This window comes from Pteropus vampyrus, unplaced genomic scaffold (genome assembly GCF_000151845.1).
Source record: "Pteropus vampyrus isolate Shadow unplaced genomic scaffold, Pvam_2.0 Scaffold102, whole genome shotgun sequence".
Lineage (NCBI taxonomy): Eukaryota > Metazoa > Chordata > Mammalia > Chiroptera > Pteropodidae > Pteropus > Pteropus vampyrus.
Window position 1 is genome coordinate 5337304 of NW_011888883.1, and position 19904 is coordinate 5357207.

The 19904-nt window shown below is 31.2% G+C and overlaps 1 protein-coding gene across 1 annotated transcript in view; it reads left to right on the forward strand.

Annotated features, from left to right (window-relative positions):
• The window catches only part of PHIP (pleckstrin homology domain interacting protein), a 112915-nt gene that overhangs the window by 50189 nt on the left and 42822 nt on the right, over window positions 1-19904 (forward strand). Inside the window, exons 15-19 of the mRNA XM_023533451.1 lie at window positions 9180-9308; window positions 10330-10555; window positions 14271-14408; window positions 15066-15249; window positions 19159-19276. Of these exons, the coding sequence (XP_023389219.1) occupies window positions 9180-9308; window positions 10330-10555; window positions 14271-14408; window positions 15066-15249; window positions 19159-19276 (795 nt within the window). The remainder of the gene's footprint in view (window positions 1-9179; window positions 9309-10329; window positions 10556-14270; window positions 14409-15065; window positions 15250-19158; window positions 19277-19904) is intronic.

Here is a 19904-nt window from a genome sequence, read left to right on the forward strand (position 1 = left end):
AAGTAAAAAAGATTAAAAATGTATTCTGCATTTAAAAAGTCACTTACTCTTTCTCATTAAAATCAAGCTACTCTGTTTAATTTTTTGCATGATTTTTAATGACTTCCAAAATACTTCTGCATATTACTTCATTTAGGTCTCGGGAAAACTTTGTAATATAATCAGGGTAGATTTTATTAGTGGTTTTATGAATGGAGAAACCATACAGAGATGAAATGATTTCCTCAGGTTTACTGGTCACACAGCTTTATACGGGTACTTGAGATTTAAAACTATATTTTTTGTGTGTTGCTAATGTGTTCTTAATGCTAACTATAGTTGTGGTTGGTTATTGCACAGCCAGCTTCCAACTTACCCAATTAGTCATTTGTCCAGGGTGAAATGTTTTCATAATGGTATTAACTCTGAGTACATCTTTTGGGATCTTGTAATTTAGTTTGGCATTCTATCTGTCTCTTAATTTGTAAGTTAACTAAGTGCCCTAGTTTTTGCTTTTCACTGTTTTCTACTTTTCATTGTTTGTTTTATCTATGGGCAGATGGAAGATAAAGCATCTAGCATTGCTATTAAGAAAATGAAAACAGTTGGAGGAGGAAAAGCTTGTGTTCACTCTCTGCTATCATGAATGTTGAATTTTAGTTGTAGTTATAACTATTTGAGTCTCTGTAGCTAATAAGTAAGCTTTTAAGTTACTAAAATACCATAAAATTTGACCGAGTGCAAATTCAATCTCTGACATTAAATCGTACAAGTAATCATAATATTTTTTGAGCGCTATGTAGAGAGACTATAGTGCCATGGAGGATTTAAGGATTAATTCTAGTGGAATATTCCATTTTTAGACTAGAAATGGTGAACGTTTAGATGAAGTATTATTAAGATTTCTGTCTGAGTTTTAAAATTGAAGCTCGTTACATGAATAAGTAAATTCACTATTAAACCTATGGCCGGAAAATAAGGAATGTAAATTATGCCTTTAAAAGAACAAAAATTTTATATACAAATTTTTAAAAATAAAGATTTTGTCAAGTATATTTTGAGAATACTGCTTTAATATTAGTCCCTCTTTTATGATAATTGAATTTCCCATTTGAAATTTATAATACCTTTTGCAAAAGGTAATGAAATCATATAATAATTATTTTGTATTAATCAGCATTTTATTGCACTTACCTATTATAGAAATTAAAATTTTTTGAACTTTTAGAAATAGCCAGAAATTCTAAATCATCAAAAAGCCTTTCAAAGGTGAAAGATTGAATTTCTAAATGCCTGTTTGATATATAGTAATTATATTTTAATAAATTTATGAATACATTTTATAAAATTAAAATATTGAGCCATTAACATTTTAATATTGCACTGATAGTCATCATTCATATAAATATCCTGATTCCTTTTTTTTTCCCCCTGTATCAAGCCATGACAACACTTCTAAAAATCATCTACTTTATTTTAGGATCATCTAAATTTGTAAGTAAAAAATAAAAGGTTTGAGATCGAGATTTGAGAGAAAGATATTTAATTCCCTATATGCTTACATAATTTCCTAATTTATCTTTAAAAATTTCCAAATCTTATAAATAGATTCTCAACTTGCTAGTGGTATTCTCTAAAAAAAAGTGATGGAGTCATTTTCATTATTTTTACTGTTAGTTTTCTTCTTCATAGAGTATATGAATGATAAAAGCAGTTGGGGAATGGATGTTCTGTTTGTTTCTGTTACTTATAAGGAGTGTATGACAAGTGAGATGGCGTAATATAGGGTATGAAATGGAATAGACAGTATATTCCTTGCACTCCCTCTCTCCCTTATCTTTAACTAAAATAAAATCTTAAAATTTTAAAAGAATGTGTTGGAAAAGCATAATATATAAGGTAGAAACTTTGAACCCTCCTTTTTTTTTTTTTTTTTTTATTAACCAAAGAAAGACGCTAAAGAAATATTGTTGAAAGCGATGGACATAAAACAACTTTATTCTTTAAAAAAAAAAAAAAAATCTAGGCCTTAAGTTTTACTTATTTATGGTTATCAAAAAATTATGTAAATTATTCATATTTTGGCCGAACAGTCCTTATATAACTTGAGTGTTCAGGTAAAAGTTGAGTATATTTGGATATTTTATTGAAGGCAGATAGTATATATTAAGAATATTCTAAACTATTTGGATATAGTTTAGCAAGCCCACATTTTTGTTTTTGGCAGTAGCAATAGATAAATATCAGTATAGCTTTGTTTTGACAAGAAATGTTCTAAACTCTAGTTTAAATGCTCTCAACTCCAGTTAAATGCTAAGAGGCAGATAAATTATTCCCAGAAATAACTTGAAAATAGGTACGAACTCTCCGAACTGAGGTTGAGGGTTTTTATACTACTTCTGTTCTCTGAAAGAGGTAGGCAAGTTTAGAAGTTAAAATAACCATAAATATTATGGTTGTATAAATATACAAAGTTTTTTAGTTTTTTTCTATTAAATTATCACAGTATAACTAAGTTTTAACTGTAAATTTAAATGAATATTAAATTTATTTGAAAAGATATGAAAAGAGACTTTCAAATTTCTTAGTACTAGGCTATTTGATTATTAGTAAATAAAAGGTGGGATTTATAGATTCCACATTAGTAACTTTCCTCATGTGTTTGGCACTTTTACTTTACCTTTCCAGCTCTCTTTTCTTTTCTCTATATCTTGTTCTAGTTGTGTCTATGAATGTCTCTCCCCATGTCTTTCTATTTCTGTTATTCAAAGCTCTTTTCTGGTGCCTCTTGTCTGGTTCTCATTTTAACCAAAGAGTGTAGAATGTCTCTTGCTAGAAAGCAATTTTACTGAAATTGATTTTTGCTTTATTTTTGTTGTTTCATTGGTAAATTCCAAATAACAATTTTATTTAATAATTTTTTTCTTATTTTTGTAATTGTTAACCTTTCTTTTTACTTGAGATTTTAAAAAATGTTCCAGTGTCCACTAATCCAGAAAAATAAATTTCTCCTTGCAACGTTTCAAACAAGCAGAGGCTGCCAATCCACCACCACTCAGAATTTTTGCACGTGCATACTTCTGACATTAACATGTTCTCAGTGTGACCTCTATTTTAGTTTTGGACTATTGTAGCCACGTGTATTTAGGAAAGGGAGAAAGAAAAGGTATATCTAATATCGTGTTTTCTTGTAAATAAGGATTTCAAAATATCGATCTCTCCTTCTCTATCTTTCCTTCTTTCTCTCCCTCTCTCTTTCCTTCCTTCCACCCACCCACCCATCCATCCATCCCCTATCATCATCTAACAAGATGTCATATCAACACTCTGTGTTAAAAGGATTCTTTGATGCTTCTAGTCTTTGTTTCAGCCTTTCTGGGTAAGGAATTATTACTTTCAATTTTCTGTTTATAACCTTTAGTTATTGCTAATTTTTTTCAGCTTTCTGGGGTTTTTAAATTTTATCCGTCTCTTTCTCATCTATATCTTGGTATCAAAGACATAACTTAAAATTTGCTGCCATGAATGTGTTTGTCCCTAGCTTGTCACACTTTATTTAGTGAATTACTTCTATGGAGTAATTCATTGACATGCTTTGTGAGTTATCACAAAGGTATTTGAGATTTGATAATTATAAGAGAAATTATGTTAAATGCATTATGTAAACACGTAGGTGAAGACATTTCAATTAGCAAATGTTAGAGTGCTTATTTTGTTCATGAACACAGGGGAACCACAAAGAAGAGTAAGTCATGGTACTTGTTTTTAGCCAGCTTCCAGTTAAATTGGGGAGATATACTTGGAAAAAAAAATTTTTTTGAGTATTGATAAGTAGTTTCAAATGGTAGCATGCATATGAGAAAATATAATTGCTCTATCTAAAGATGGTAGAGAGCACTTCAGGTGGTCAGAGGTTTTGTTGAGGAAAAATTGAAACCATGCCTTGAAAGATAAATAAGAATTGAATCAGTAAGAAAAATAATTAATTTTATGAATAAGAGGAATATTATAAGTAACCAAGTAAAAAATGTTAAGACATGTTCATAGAATAATTTAGAAAATTTGTCTGGACTAGAATTTGAAAAAGGGATGATAAAATTAAAGGTGTTAAGTTGAGGTGCATTATTGATGGCTGGAAATTATGAGCATAAAGAATAGTTAACATAGTGGGGATTTTGCTAAATTTATATTTTAGAAACGAGAAAAATAAGTTGAATGCCAATAGTAGTATTTCAGGTATGAAATTGGTTAGGTGGAATGAGAACTACTTTCATTAGTGAAATCGTAATTAAAAATTTTAGGAGTAGGTAGTAGGAAATTTGTGAAAGAAAAAAAAATATATATATATAGTACTTGATGTTTTGTGGCTGACAGAAGGATTAGGGTGGAGAGTCACAAAATATTTAATAAATGTGTTGAGATATTGAGCCTAGGTGATTTTGATAACAATGATAATAGAAATATGAAGGATGTGAAGAAAAACTGATTTTTTTAGTTCATTTTTATACATTTATTGTGACATGATGTCGGACTATCTATGTGGAAGTGGCTAGCCAGCACTTGGAGATAGAATACTTAGAGAGGTGAGGAGTAAATTTAGAGAAAGAGATGTTGAAATTTTCCATATAGAATGTATTTACCTCCTCATGGAGATAAGGAAAAGCAGTATAGACGGTCTAAGACTAACCTTTTAGAAATAGCCATATTGGAGAAGAGATCTCTAACTCTAGAGAGAGTATAAGGTTCTATGTCATAGAGGCCAAAGGAGGAGAATAGATTTCAAGGAGAACTTGATTAATACTATTGCTGCCCTCAAGAAATCAGAATGTGGTAAACAAATGCTGTTAAATATGAAATTGAGTTATTTATTTTTGAAGAAAAGGAAAGGTGATTCTTCAAAATCACTTTTATATATCTATAAGTTTTATCAAGCCAGTTACAGCAGTTTCCTTTTTATATAAATTTATTTATCTTGGCACCACTTATTTTAAATAGCTATCTTTATATGTAATGATATTACCATAGAGGATTTTCAGTATTAAAGGAAACATTCATTCAGTAATGATCTTTTAAAATAATTTGATGGCACCTGGACTATTGGAGTGTGGATAGCTTCCCTTAAGATATATTCTTCGTTTACTCTGTAACTACTGTAATGATCAGAAGATGGCCAAAGCATGTTTTAATCATACATATAACAGTGTCTGTCTTCAGTATCCAGTGTACATTCTTCAGTTTATTTTCCCCCAAGTTGATAAACTGTAAAGGTTCTTCATATATAAGGAAGAAATTTGAGTCTATCATATAAAATTATTAAGTATTTTAAATGATTCATAATTTTAAATTATGGAGTATTTTCTAGGTAAGATGCTCCCTTCTAATCAATGGTATACTTTAAAAAGTGAATGAGAAAAAAATTGGTGCCAGTCATAGACTTGGAATAATTCCATAAGAGAATGATTCTGCCTAAGATAGTCCATATATTTTTAACCTTCCTGATTTGTACTGTGTTCCTCTTCTTAGATACTTCCTTCATACTTCTCATATTCAGCTGTATGCGAGTTCCTCATGATTGATATAATTTAGACCCTGTGAGTTTAGTCTGCATTTTAGTGCTTTTAGAATACCTCACTTCCAGTTTTGTCCAGTTCCTCCAAAAAGCCTTCCTGATTATCAGATAAATAGGATTTTAGAACTGAGTAGGACTCTAGTGATCATTTAAATTATCTCTTATCATTTCACAGAGAGATTAGGCGATTTGCCCATTACTAGAGGAGAGGTCTGTTGGATCTTGGGCCTCATTCCTTTGTCTCCTTTAATTATTCACCTTTCTGCTTCACAAAGATTATAGTAGAAGTTGTGGATAGTATTCTGCCTTGAATAAGGTACTAATATTCTTCATTAAATATGACATCATCAAAGATCTTAACTCATAAGTTTTTGTATTGATTTTTTTAAAATTCGGTATAACCTCTAAACTAAAAAGATTATACTACTCGTTTCTTGGAAGTATTTCCAGAATTCTTTAGTCATTATAAGAATTTTCCTACAAAGGAGTCAGTATTTTAACTTTTCAACTTTTGCACAAAACAAAATAACTTCTTTATCATAATCACCGAATATGTTTTTCTATTCTCTTTTAACTCCTATTGAAATTTCACTAATCAGTAAATACTGTCTTCTGGTTTTTCTCAACTTTCCTTATTGTGATTTAATGTGTAGGAGTTTTATTATGTGTTTATTAACGTCTCATAATATTTAGCAAGCATACTCAATTTTATTAGAGGAACGGTTCATCTGAAACTCACTTATTTTGAAAATTTCTCATTCATTTTTTAAATTCACTATAGCTACATTAGGACTAGCATAAGTTCTATACAGTATTAAATTTTATGTTGACTTATTCTCTTGTTAAGCAGTACATTTAATTTTATGTTAGGCCCATATAACTTTAATATGGATAGAAATGGTATTTTTTTCTTTTGGGTTTTTGAATATAAGCCTCATTGCTTTCTAGTCACACATACATATTCAGACAGTGCCTTCATTATTAAAGTTTTTCTTTGCGAATTCTTATAAATACTTTGATCCTGGTTAAAAAAGATGAAATTCTTTTCATAGAGAAATTTAACTTTTTTTGGTAGGTTTAGTTAATAGCATAAATCATAAAAACAGCTAGGATATACTTATTTAGGGAAAGTAAAACATTTTTCTACTTTATATCAAATGAAAAGCCTTGTCTGCATTTTGTAGTTATGGGTGTTGATCTGAGGAGCCATTACTAAAGATAAATTTGGCATTTTAATTAATAAGGTTATGGGCACCTTTATAATTGGTTCATGAATAAAGCAGATTCTTTCAGTGCCTTTAATGAATAAGGTTAATCCAAATACATTTTAATGTACTTTTCCTATTTTCCGATGTTACTGAAATAAACCAATTTCCTCCATATAAAAGTAACTTTGGAGTTAGGCAGATAGATGCCTTGCACCAAGAAAATTAGTACCATCCTGCCATATTCACAATGGCATGTGTTATAGGAAGCATAGTTATTTTCAATAGGATTGCCATTTTTTTCTTGGCTTTTTTGGAGCTTTAAAGTTCCACGTCTCCCAAATATTCTTTTAGAGATTTGCTAACTGTAAATGTGGCAACACTGGTTGCTACAGATAGCATGGGGATAGGGTTGCTTAATCCTCACACTTACCCCACCCACTCCCCAAAAAAGAAAAAAATTGTAAATCAAGATTGCTTAAACATCCCATGAAAGAGATACCATGCTTATGAATGTCTGTCAAATATCCTTGGCATTGCTGAGTCATACTTCTTTCAAATCTCTTCCTCAGTTCCACTGTATCCTTAGAATTATAAACTTAGACTTACTTAGACTTATAATAATATTACAGTTCTGGAAGCATTTATTATGTTAGAATATATTTTGAAGTAGTTTTTTTCCCCTCTCTTATCTTTTGTGAAAGTGAACTGAGATAAATAAGACATCTAACAACACATGGCCAAGGCAATTTCAATTCTTTGTATTGAATTTTTTATGTGAAATTCTATTTAGAGGTAAATTTTGTTGATGTGGTTATTTATAACAGTACATATAAATTTTTATTTGCCTAGAAAACAGAAAAATAGGGACTTGAATTCTGATATTTCTACTCGTAGTCTTTAATTTTTGGCAAATACTAAATTATATAGCTACCAATGCCCTTATGTCGATCTGGAGAAATAGTTCTCTTTTTCCTTCTCATTTTTGAATAGTTTTAAAATAGACTTGGAATCAGTTCCCTTCCTCTGTTATCTTATCCTTCAACTTTCTTCACAACTAACAAATGATCCTGTTTCTTAGGGATTCATTTTCTTGCTTTTATGGTAAATTTTTTAAGTGTATTAGACATCAGATAAGTTCACCAATTTTCTTTCATATGATTAAATTTTAAGGAATGTTATTCTTTTCCTTTATTATCATTATCCAAAACAGCATTAATAAACACCAGTGGGCTCATTCCTTCTTTTCAACAAGCTAAAGGGAAAACTAGTTTTCTTTTTGAGGCAATCCCATTTGTGGTATCTAAACTTAGTAAGGAGAGCCTTTCTTTTAAATGTGATATTTTCTATTTTGACCAAAATGTAAACTTTCCTCAAGAAATAAACTATTCTTCTAAATTTTAATTTTACTTCTGTATTTGGTGAACTGCACATTCATCCCTATGCCATATTTTTAACACTAAAGAAAGAAAATTACCACTTCTCTCTTTTCCAAGCATTTCCTGGGATTTTGGGATATTACTAATAAAATTCAATTTGTTCTAGATCAGTGGATACCGGAACAGAGAGGAGGTATTTCTTACCTGATAATATGTGTGTGTTCCGATTCTGCTAATCCAGAAATCCAATCACATTTGTTGAAAATCATCCTTAGTAGTTATTTGTCAGGGAGTCAACTCCCTATTTTAATTATTTTCTGAAATTCAGCCCCTAGATGTGCTTTAGATAGGGTAGAGTTTTTACCTCTTTCAGAATACTGCTAAAGAAGTTTTCAACTGGAACATAGTCTGAAGAAGCACTGAGAGCAAAAAATTCAGAGTGGTGATTGGCCACCTCTGTTTGATTGACAGGTTGCAGGGAGAAACCCATTCGTTCTGGATTAATGGAACTGGAAAACAGAAAACAATTATCAGGTAAAAAAAACCTTTTCTTTAACCTTTGAAATTCACCATTTAAAAGATGAATCAGACCATCAAGGGAACTTATAACCAAAAAACAATGATGTCTTGTGAGCAGTAATTCTCTGGCTACTACTTCTAAGAGTTACAAAAGAAAAAGCACTACAGTTACTACACATTGTCAGCCTTTGTGGAAAGGGCTTGATTAAATGCAGATAAAATGGAATGCAAGGCGCAGTTACATTTTAAGTCTGAATTTAAGATGTGAAGCGGAATTCTGTGGGTGGGGGAGATAGGTGTTGTTTTATTTCTTGAATTGTGTCTGGTATATGGATAAATAGAACAATTTGTTTTTCAAGGTTATTAATCTGGCACTTTTTGTGAATATTCACAGATTTTGTTACTGTTATGCTTCTTCACTTCATTAGGATGTGTACTTATATATCATCATAAAATTCTGATAACAATAGTATCCAGTTCTTTATATTTTGATGGCAGTTTTCTGATTACTGGTTAAATACATTTCAGATTGAAGGCCAAGGACATGGTGCAGTATTTGACTGCAAATGCTCTCCTGATGGTCAGCATTTTGCATGCACAGACTCTCATGGACATCTTTTAATTTTTGGCTTTGGCTCCAGTAGCAAATATGACAAGGTAGAGTATGATGACTGTATCTTTTTTTTTTTTTAAGCCATGGATGTTTAGAAGGTGTATTTAATCTCTTTATTTCAGAAGGAATAACTCTTTATTTAGCCTGCTAGAGCGATCTAGATTGTAGTTCTTGAATTGGAGCAAATAAGCTGGGGATAGGAGATGTTATCTATAAAGGGTCTCTTTGAAATTATGTAAAATATTTTATTTCTATGGATAATATGCATTTATCTGGGGTCCAAATCTGTGGCTTTTGTATGGTTCTCAAAAATGTATAGCGTACTGATATAGCTAATGTTTTTAAATAATAAAGACTAATATTAGTGACTAAGAGACTTAAAGTTGCTTATTTGCAGTAGAGTGGTATAAAAGATTATTGTAAAAATTGAATAGTTCATAGTTTAGTTGAAGAAATTCCAAATTAACCAAATTAACCAGTAAAATTTTGAAGTTACAGATGTGTCAGGCATGAGTTCATATTAATAATTTTATATTTCGAATATTTTAGAATGCTTTAACTCTTGGAAAATCATGTTAATTTTTTATATTAATAAACCATGCTTACTGTATACTTAAGGATAAGTGTTTTCATTAGAGTTTAATTCAAAGAATAAATTTATTGAATGATTTCTCTTTGCAAAATGCTAAAACAAACAATATTACCATATTTTGTAATTTAAAAAGTAAGATGAAACATGGTAGCTCTGTGAAAATAATAATACAGAATGATTTATGCCTAGATTGATTTTACTATGTAATTTGAAATTATATAACCTATTTTTAATGTTAGTTTTAATGTGTACAGTCTCATTCTTGTCCCATAGAAAATTCAAAGTAACTAATTTTCTGATCATAAACTTTAACATAGAAAATATAAAGATTTACTTAAAATTAATTCAAGAAAAGAATATTCTTTTATATTATACCTTAATATGATTTATGTTAAAATGTTTGCCTTCCATTAGAAATTTATAAAGATAAGTTTTTGTTTTTCCAATTTCTTATGGGCCTTTTCTTTTTACAGATAGCCGATCAGATGTTCTTTCATAGTGATTATCGGCCCCTTATTCGTGATGCCAACAATTTTGTATTAGATGAACAGACTCAGCAAGCACCTCATCTCATGCCTCCCCCCTTTTTGGTTGATGTTGATGGTAATCCTCATCCATCAAGATATCAGAGATTAGTTCCTGGTCGTGAAAATTGCAGGGAGGAGCAACTCATCCCTCAGATGGGAGTAACTTCCTCAGGTAAATGCTCATTTTCATAGACAACCCAATTTTTCTTTTCCTACTGAAGCCTTATAAAATTGTTAATTTGTAACACTTTGTTTTTAATTGCTTCGAACAAATGAGAAGTAAAATGATTTTTTTACACTTCTCCGAAGTTCTTTGAATAATGCTTAAGTATTTTAAGATAATTAAGGTACAACGGAGATTTAAAGCAATAATTTGGTGTGTATCCATTTATAACCTCTGGGAACTAATAGGAAAAGTCCCTATGTTTGGTGTGAGTTGAGTCTATTTATTCATTCAGCAACATATATTGAGAATATCCTCTGTTCTTGACACCTGCTAAGCTATGGTAGTCAATAGTGAATTAGATTACTGACTACCATGATCCGTACTTTCATGGAGTAGATTAGTAAACACAGTTATAAACAGATAAATGTTTAAAAATTGTCATAAATATTAAATGGAATAATTAATTGTGAGAGAGAGACTAAGACTAGATAACCTATTCACATTGAAGATTGTTTTAAGAGGCGATTGGCTTTTAGAAGTTTATAAGTAATATAGGGATGAAAAGTGTTGAGAGCTATTTTAGTGACATTGTAGAGGGTGAGTGTTAAATTATTTATGGAGTTGAATGGGAGTCGAAATGGAGACAAGGTCAACAGACATCTTCCTCCCTTTGACAAGAAACATGGCACTAATTTATTAAGTGAAAATAATGGACTCTATAAAGAAGGTTAAACTAGTTTTACAATTATGAATCTTTCCATTATATTTTAGTCTAGAAAAATGTTTAAGAAAATTTTCTAAGTTCCGTACTCTTAACATAATGGACAAGAAGATTTAAAGGACACATACAGGATATATAAAGAGTAACTTTTAAATAAATTTAGATTCTGTAAGCAGCACAGAAAAACCAATTTCACTGCATTATAGAGAACCCACTTCTTATTTTTCTTAAAGGATTGGGCATGAAATTGCCATGAAGATGGACATATTGGATAGGAAGGGCTGCTCTTGGAACTAGACATGCTCACTCAGGATGGAGAGTGAGGAGAAGCATTAAAGAAATATTCTCTGCTGCCACTTGTAGAGAGTAGTACAGTCCAGCAGACCTGAATGTCTGGAATCTGTGAAACTAAAATGTCTCGATACATGGACACAGCATGAACTCAAAGAATCTAAGAACAGGTAGTATTCAAGAAGTCTAGGCAGGCATTCAGGTTAGAGAAGTCTCAATTATTAGAGAAGTCTTGGTCATAAGACAAATTAAATGTCTTCAGTCTCTTGGAGAGGGAACCAGCAGGAATCAGATCTTGCCCAGGTCTCAAAATAGGTACCTAGGCTGGGATTTTAGGCACAGGGAAATAAGGAAAAGACTCATTTATTAAAATATTATTGTTACTTCATTATTGTGATTATTACTTTTTCCCTCCATTTAACAGTTTATAAAGGGCTTTTATAAATACCATCTCATTTAATCCTTGTAGCTATGGTATCTCAATACTAAAACCTTAGGGGAAGTGACATTTTAACATTATGTCTTGTTCAAGTTATAAAAGATATGAAATCACAGTGACTTAAACCCAGCTCTGACTCCCAGTTCATTGTTTTTTCTTCTATTCTAAGCTGTCCTTAGAATAAGAAGTAGACTTGACCTTGAAAATTAATAGACACTGGTTATTAGTACAGGGTCGCAAGAGAACCCATAGCAGTAATTCTGGCTTCATTGTGAGTCACAGAATTTTTAAATGTCCTAAGTCACCAAATTCTGGATAAACATCATTTCTTTAATTAAGACTTAATACAAAAATAGAACAAAGGCAAATACTTTCTGAAAAACTTCATCATTCCTAATTATATTTCTATTTGCAAATCTAGACCTACAATAAAATTTAGTTTGGGAAATCCCTTAAAGTTAGGTAAAAATAGGTGATGTCTATTATAAATTCTCTTGAATGCAGTTTTGTTATATTTACACTGAACAATACACTTTAAATGTGTTTTCTCAATTGTAAACTTGAGCTATATCAGATTAGTCATTAGTGTTTAAGGTAAAAATAGATGATGTCTATTATAAATTCTCTTGAATGCAGTTTTGTTATATTTACACTGAACAATACACTTTAAATGTGTTTTCTCAATTGTAAACTTGAGCTATATCAGATTAGTCATTAGTGTTCAAACATGAGAGTTTCTGCTAACAGCATACCAGGAAAGAAGCATCTACAGGCATTTTAATTTTTACCTCCATCTACTTTTACCGTGTTCTAGCTTTGTGATTTTGGATAAGTTATTTTATCCCATTGAATTTTAGTTTTCTTTTATGAAATAACATTATATGCTTAATACATGAAATTTCCCTTTTTCTTATACCTTCCTTACTGTTACTTCTTTGCAGAATACGTTGTATCTTCTCTTCTCAGCCCACTCTAAAAGTCTGGTCTCATCAAATCTTCTCTTATATACCCTCACACCTCTTGTAATTATTCCCTTCTCTACTCATGGCAAGTGCTTTCATATATCTCATGACATTTAAACTTTTTATTCATTCAGCAAGATCACACATATTTATATGCCTAGCATTATGCTAGATTTAGAATGTTAAGATGTATAAGATAATTTATGCTTTTGAGCAACTAGTGGGCTTCCTTTCTATGTTGGGGTGAGTATTAAGACATGTACATATTGTTGAAGGAAATGAAAGAGGATAGAAGCTAATTTTTTTCAGGGATAGTCTGGAAAGATTTCACAGAGGAAATATCATGGCTGTGCCATTTGTGTTAGCGCTGAAGGATAAGTTAGTGTTTATCATATGTACTTGAAGTGGAAGTTTTGTGGTCAAAAGCTCCAAAGCATAAAGGTTTATCCTGTTAGGAGAGTAAGAGTCAGGCGGTTCCATGTGACTAGTATAGGTGAGAGTCGATGCTGGAAAAGTAGGGTGGGTTAAAAAATACCCAGTTCCTCTCTACCTCAGAGTCTTTGTACTGACTCTTAGCCTTGTGTTTGGAGTGTTCTTATTCTAGCTCTTCACATGGATTATTAATTACTTTTCTTCAAGTATTAGCTCAAATGCTGCCTTCTCAAAGAGGGCTTCTTTGACTTTTCTGACTTAACATAGGTAGTTCTCATCTCTCTTCCTTCCCTATTTTCTTTTTCTTACAATCTTTAACAACATTTTTAACAGTCTGCATTAATATATAGGTTTACTGTTCAATTTCCCCATTAGATATTAGATTGTTCAGGGACCTGGGTGTCTCTTACTCACCACTGGATCCTCAGTTCTTAATTCCTAACACATAGTAGACACTAAGAATTTGTTGAATAAATGAAGCAGTAAAGATTTTTTGAGAAAGTGGGTAATCAGATTTGCCTTTCTAAAAGAAACTATGATCTCAGATGAATCCTACTTTTACAACTTATTAGATATGTGACTTTAGTTATTTTGGTTTTCTCATCTGTAAATTGGAGTTAATAATACGTACCTAATTGAGTTATTGTAAGGATTATATGAGTGAATCATATAAACAGTCAAAGTTAGGTATTATTATTTTAAATTAAGATGGGGGGGCGTGTTTCCATTTACACCCATCATTTACAGCTGATGATTTTAGATCTTTTACTCAAGCAAAATTTATATTTAATTCTGGACTCAAAAGTTAAGTTAGTGAGTAAAATGGTTTGAATAGTTGAATAAAGTATCCTTAGCATTTTGTGTGGTACTACATAGGACTGAACCAAGTTTTAAGTCAGCAAGCAAATCAGGAGATCAGCCCATTGGACAGCATGATTCAAAGACTACAGCAAGAGCAAGACCAGAGACGGTCTGGTGAAGCAGGTATCAGTAATACCAGCCGGTTAAGTAGAGGTAAGATGTGATTCTTTTAAGTGAAGTATTAAAAAATTGAAACAGTTTAAGTGTTCAACAGTAGAGAGAGATAAATTATGGTACATCCATAAAATGAAATATTAGGCTGCCAAATTGATCATGTTTTTGAAGAATATTTAATGCCCTAAACAAATGTTCTTAATATAAGGTTTGAAACTGTAGATAAGTTTTGAATAAGTGTATATTCTTCCAAATATCCTGATAAACATGTAGAACTTAGAATAATTTTAAAAATAAAATTATTCAGTAATTTAAGAAATATATTCAAAGGCACATTCTCAAACATCTTTAAGAGAAAAGTTAAAGCAGATTTATGAACCATAAATATCCTTGAGTTTGTCTGTTTTTGCTTCTTACATAGTTTCCCTAAAAATACATGGTATTTTTTTAAAGTAATTATTTTACATCTTTGGAGCTTAATAGTAGTTATGATTCATTAATATATTTAATCAACTGAATAATAACCATGATTTGTTTTTATTAAACTTTTGCCTGTGGTTTAATTCCTGATTTGATAATTTATTATTTGCCACAATATGAAGTTCCATGTGGAAGATAGTATAGATTTTTTTTCTGTTGTAAGTTAATGGAGAAATGTCTCTAAATAGAACTTATTATATTATTTTTTTTACGTAGGCTCTGTAAGCTCTACGTCAGAGGTTCATTCACCACCAAATGTAGGACTAAGGCGTAGTGGACAAATTGAAGGAGTGCGGCAAATGCACAGTAACGCACCAAGAAGTGAAATAGCTACTGAACGGGATCTTGTAGCTTGGAGTCGAAGGGTGGTAGTACCTGAGCTTTCAGCTGGTGTAGCCAGGTAAAAGAAGTTGTGAATTTTTATATACCACAGTTGTTTGTGTTCATTTTTAATTGTAGTCTTCAAAGTACTTTTTAGCTCTGTAATTTATTTTAAATTTATCTGAAGATGTATTTTAAACTATTCATGCCTCTGGAGAAAAAATAAATTTCAGTATGTGTTCTTTTCTAGAATGATTCATATAAAGGATATGAGGGAGGAGGGCGTTAAGGTGAATGAGAGAAAATCCTAAATTTGGCTTTACCAGATACAAGATTTATTAAGTAGCATATTTAAATGCTAATTTTTCTTGTTTTATTGAGACTTAACACATTGCCATGAAGTCGTAATTGAGTTTCTAATGATTTTTACTTATTATTCACACCATATCTTTCAGAAGCATAGTGAAAATTATTTATTGGTACTATATTAATATTTTTACATATTAAAATGATTATTTAAAAGTACATACATATGAATTAAAAAGTATCGATTTGATTAGTCTTATTCTCAAGGTTCACCTCTAAGGGAACTTTTTGTCCCTAGTTCCTTTTGATTCTTTAGTAATGAAATATTCATGAATGTGGTCCTTCTGAACCCAACTAATACTACATATTATAATGCTATACTATAATAAAAAAATATGAAGGTCAAAATATGAATTTGATTTTAGGATTTCCTAGTTTCTTAAACTCAAAGATAATGGTAATACTATACAAACAGTCCCTGACTTAAAGATTTTTTGATTTTATGATGGTGATTTGCATTCAGTAGAAACCATACTTTTAATGTTGATCTTTTCTTGGGCTAGGGATATGTGGTACGATACTTGTGCATGATGCTAGCTGGGCAGTGGCAGCTCGCTGCAGCTCCCCATCAGGCGTGTGATCATGAGGGTAAACAACCAATACTCTGCAGTATACTGTGTTACGAGCATTTTTTTTTTTAATTGTGTTCTGAGCACAATAAGGTAGGCTAGGTTAGGCTATGATGTTTTGTAATTTAGGTGTATTAAATGCAGTTTTGACTTAATGATAGTTTCTACTTACCATGGGTTTATTGGGATATAACCCCATTGGAAGTTGAGGAGCATCTATAATTAAATATTTTTGAATCTGAATGTTTAAATAGATTATGCTTATGATTGGACAATACTTCAGATTTGCTTAGGATTTAGGATTAAATGTACATACCTAAAGTATAAATTTGAACAATAACTTTATTTTATGACAAATATACCCAGATGTCCTTAATAAAAATTAACTCTCAATCTATTTTTAGTTGGAATCTTGTCCACTTTTTGATTCTAATGTTGAGGTTTGAATGGAGTGCAAAAAATGACACTTGTCTTTTTAACAATAATTTCGAAGTAATTGAAAACAAAAAAATAAGATAAGAAATCAGACTATTACTTATTATTATTGATATAGCTGTGAAGAATGTGGCTTCTATCTGCATGAAAGTGTGCTTCCTAATACTGAACCTCAAAATAATGGTAACACTGGGCTATAGTATTTCTCCTCATGGAGAAGCAGCTGGTTTACTTCTTTAAAATGCAGAGCAGAATATATACATTACTAAGTGGTTTTTTTCCTTTCAGACTTAGTTCACTTCTCCCCTGGAGAAAAATGAGTTAAGAGGTGAAAAGAGGCTAGGAGTGGATTGCTAGTTGGTGGTAGAGGTCCCTGCTCATGGAAAGAAACATGAGGAATGGGGAATATTTGTTTTTCTCTAAATATCCTTTACCTTTTAATCTCTTTTTGGGGGTGCTTAACCATTGAGCTTATGGTCAAGCAAGGCTATGGTCATTACTTCAAAGGATATTTGACTTTACTGGAGCTTTGCCTTTAACACTTAGCACTCTTTCTTTGAGAATCTTCCTGGGATATACCCCTTGGTGTAGGTTGTTCAAAATTTGCCCCATAAGACTCTTCAGTGGGTCAGAATAGTACATTTATTAAAATTAAATCCAATTGCATAGTCAACAATGGACTAATATCTATAGATGTATAGAGAACTTTCAACTCAGCAGTAAACAAAACAAAACAGTCCACTCAGAAAATGGACAAAAGACATGAACAGACATTTTATCAAAGAGGATATACAAATGGCAAATAGGCACATGAAAAAATATTCAGCATCATTAGCCATTAGGTAAGTACAAATTAAAACCCCAATAGAATAATTTCTGTATGCCTATCAGAATAGCTAAAATATAGTGACAGCACCAAATGCTGTGGAGAGTGTGGAGAAACTGGATCACTCATCTATTGTTGGTGGGAATGTAAAAATGGTGCACCCAATCTGGAAAATAGTTTTATACTTTCTTAAAAACCTAAATTTGCGATTACCACTGATTCCTATCGTGGGGATTTATCCCAAAGAAGTGAAAACTTATGTTCAGACAAAAACCAGTACACTAATATATAGCAACTTTATTTGTAATAGCCAAATTCTAGCAGCAACCCAGATGGTCTTCACTGGGTGCATGGTTAAACAAACTGTGTTATATCCACAACATGGAATACTACTCCACTGTAATAAAAAGGAGCGACCTATTGATACATCCACTTGAATACTCTTGAGGGAATTATGCTGAGTAAGAAATTGATATCAAAGGTTACATAGTGAAGTCCATTTATGGACTATTCTTGAAATGACAAAAGGATAGAGATGAGAACATATTAGTGATCATTAGATGTTGTGGGTAGGAAAGACTGAGAAGGAGGAGAGAAAGATGAGCGTGATAATTAAAAGGACACCACGAGAGATCTTTGTTGTGACAAATGTTCTGTATCTTGACTAGATGGATACATAAACCTACACATGTGATAAACTTGAATAGAACTAAATACACACACACACGTAGAAGACTGGAGAGTTCTGAATATTGGTGGGTTGTATCAATGTCAACATCCAGGTTGTGATATTGTACTATAGTTTTGCAAGATATTACCATTGGGGGAAACTGGTTAAAGGATACAAGGAATTTCTATTATCTCTTAAAGCTATGTGAATCTACAGTTATCTCAATAAAAAGTTTAATTTTTAAAAAGTTGTTAAAAATAAACAAATGAAATCAAGACCATTCTTTTCATAAGATGTAAATTAACTTGTTTTTCAGTCAGAATTATGACCAGGTGCAATAGAAATTTTACAACTGAGTAAAATGACATTTTACTCAGTAATGAAATAACCTTATAGAGCTGTTCCAAATTTGAATATTAACTCCCAGCTGAAATTTCCAGGTAGAAATTATAGTTTAAGATTAAATACCTTTCTAATTCAAAATCTTGAAAATTGTAAAGAATTAAAGTAAAAAATAAAATTCTCTTGTCCTTGAGTTCAGGTTTCATAAAATTACAGTTCACAATTAATGTTCCTCAACTTTTTGTTGCTCAGTTTCAGTTTGATTCTTGGATAGAATTGAAGTGTTTTCAGTAATTGAAGGCCTGACCTGCCTTTTACCGGGTAGAATATAGTTCTCTCAGAGTTTTTGGAGTTATATTAGTTCTGTTGTGCCTCATTTTTTTTTTTTTCTTTTTAAAGATATGGCATACAAGATTATCAAATAAGCCTTACACTGACAAAGTTTTTCAAAAAATAAATCTGATTTCTAACCCTTGGAACAATTACCTCAGGAATAACCATGTTCCCAGAATCTATACTTGATTTACCAAAGACCAGATCAGAGACAGTAGTATCAAGTTCAAGTAGTTGAAATCTGTCTTTCCATTGTTCTTGTCACTTAATGCCAAATGTCCACAGCACATAATTTATGAATTTAAACTCAGAAATTTTTGTCACATGCCTCCATCTGAAAAGAAAACATCAGAAATAATATTCTCTCTCTGACACCTAACATTCATTTGGGTGAGAAATCATTTGTAAAAATTATATATTAACATGTGGCTTTTAATTCTCTTACAGTAGGCAAGAAGAATGGAGAACTGCAAAGGGAGAAGAAGAAATAAAAACTTACAGGTCAGAAGAGAAAAGAAAACACTTTACTGCTCCAAAAGAGAATAAAATACCCACAGTCTCAAAGGTAAATAGTAATTACTTTGAGTGTGTAATGTTTACTTCATAAGTACAGTGACCGTTCTAAGACCCTTTTATAATTAAAGATGTTAATATTATAAATAAGATACTTAATGAAGTAAAATTAATATAGTTAATTCTTATTTATCTCTTTGTATTATCTGTTGAAATAGATACAACAAATGGTTGAAATACAACCATTAAAGTCTTTTTAATTAAAATTATTGGAGTGACATTGGTTAATAAAATCAAATAAATTTCAACTGTACAATTCAACAATACATCATATATATATTGTATTATGTGTTCACTACCCAAAGTTAAATTCCCTTTCATCATCAAATATTTGACCCCCTTTACCCCCATCTACTTCCTCTCCCTCCTCCCTTCCCTGTGGTAACCACTCATCCACTGTTTGTGTCCATTAGTGTCTGTTTGTTATGTTTATTTGTTGTTTTCAGTTTTATATCCCACGAGTGAAATCATTCATTTCCTGCCTATTAGCATACCTTTTTTTCTGAATGCCAATTTTTATATGCCCATTAGAATCTAATAAATTATATCACAAGCCTAAGCAAGATTTTTTTTAGTTCTGCTATTGGTTGCATACTCTAAAACAGGTTTTTGGTTTTATG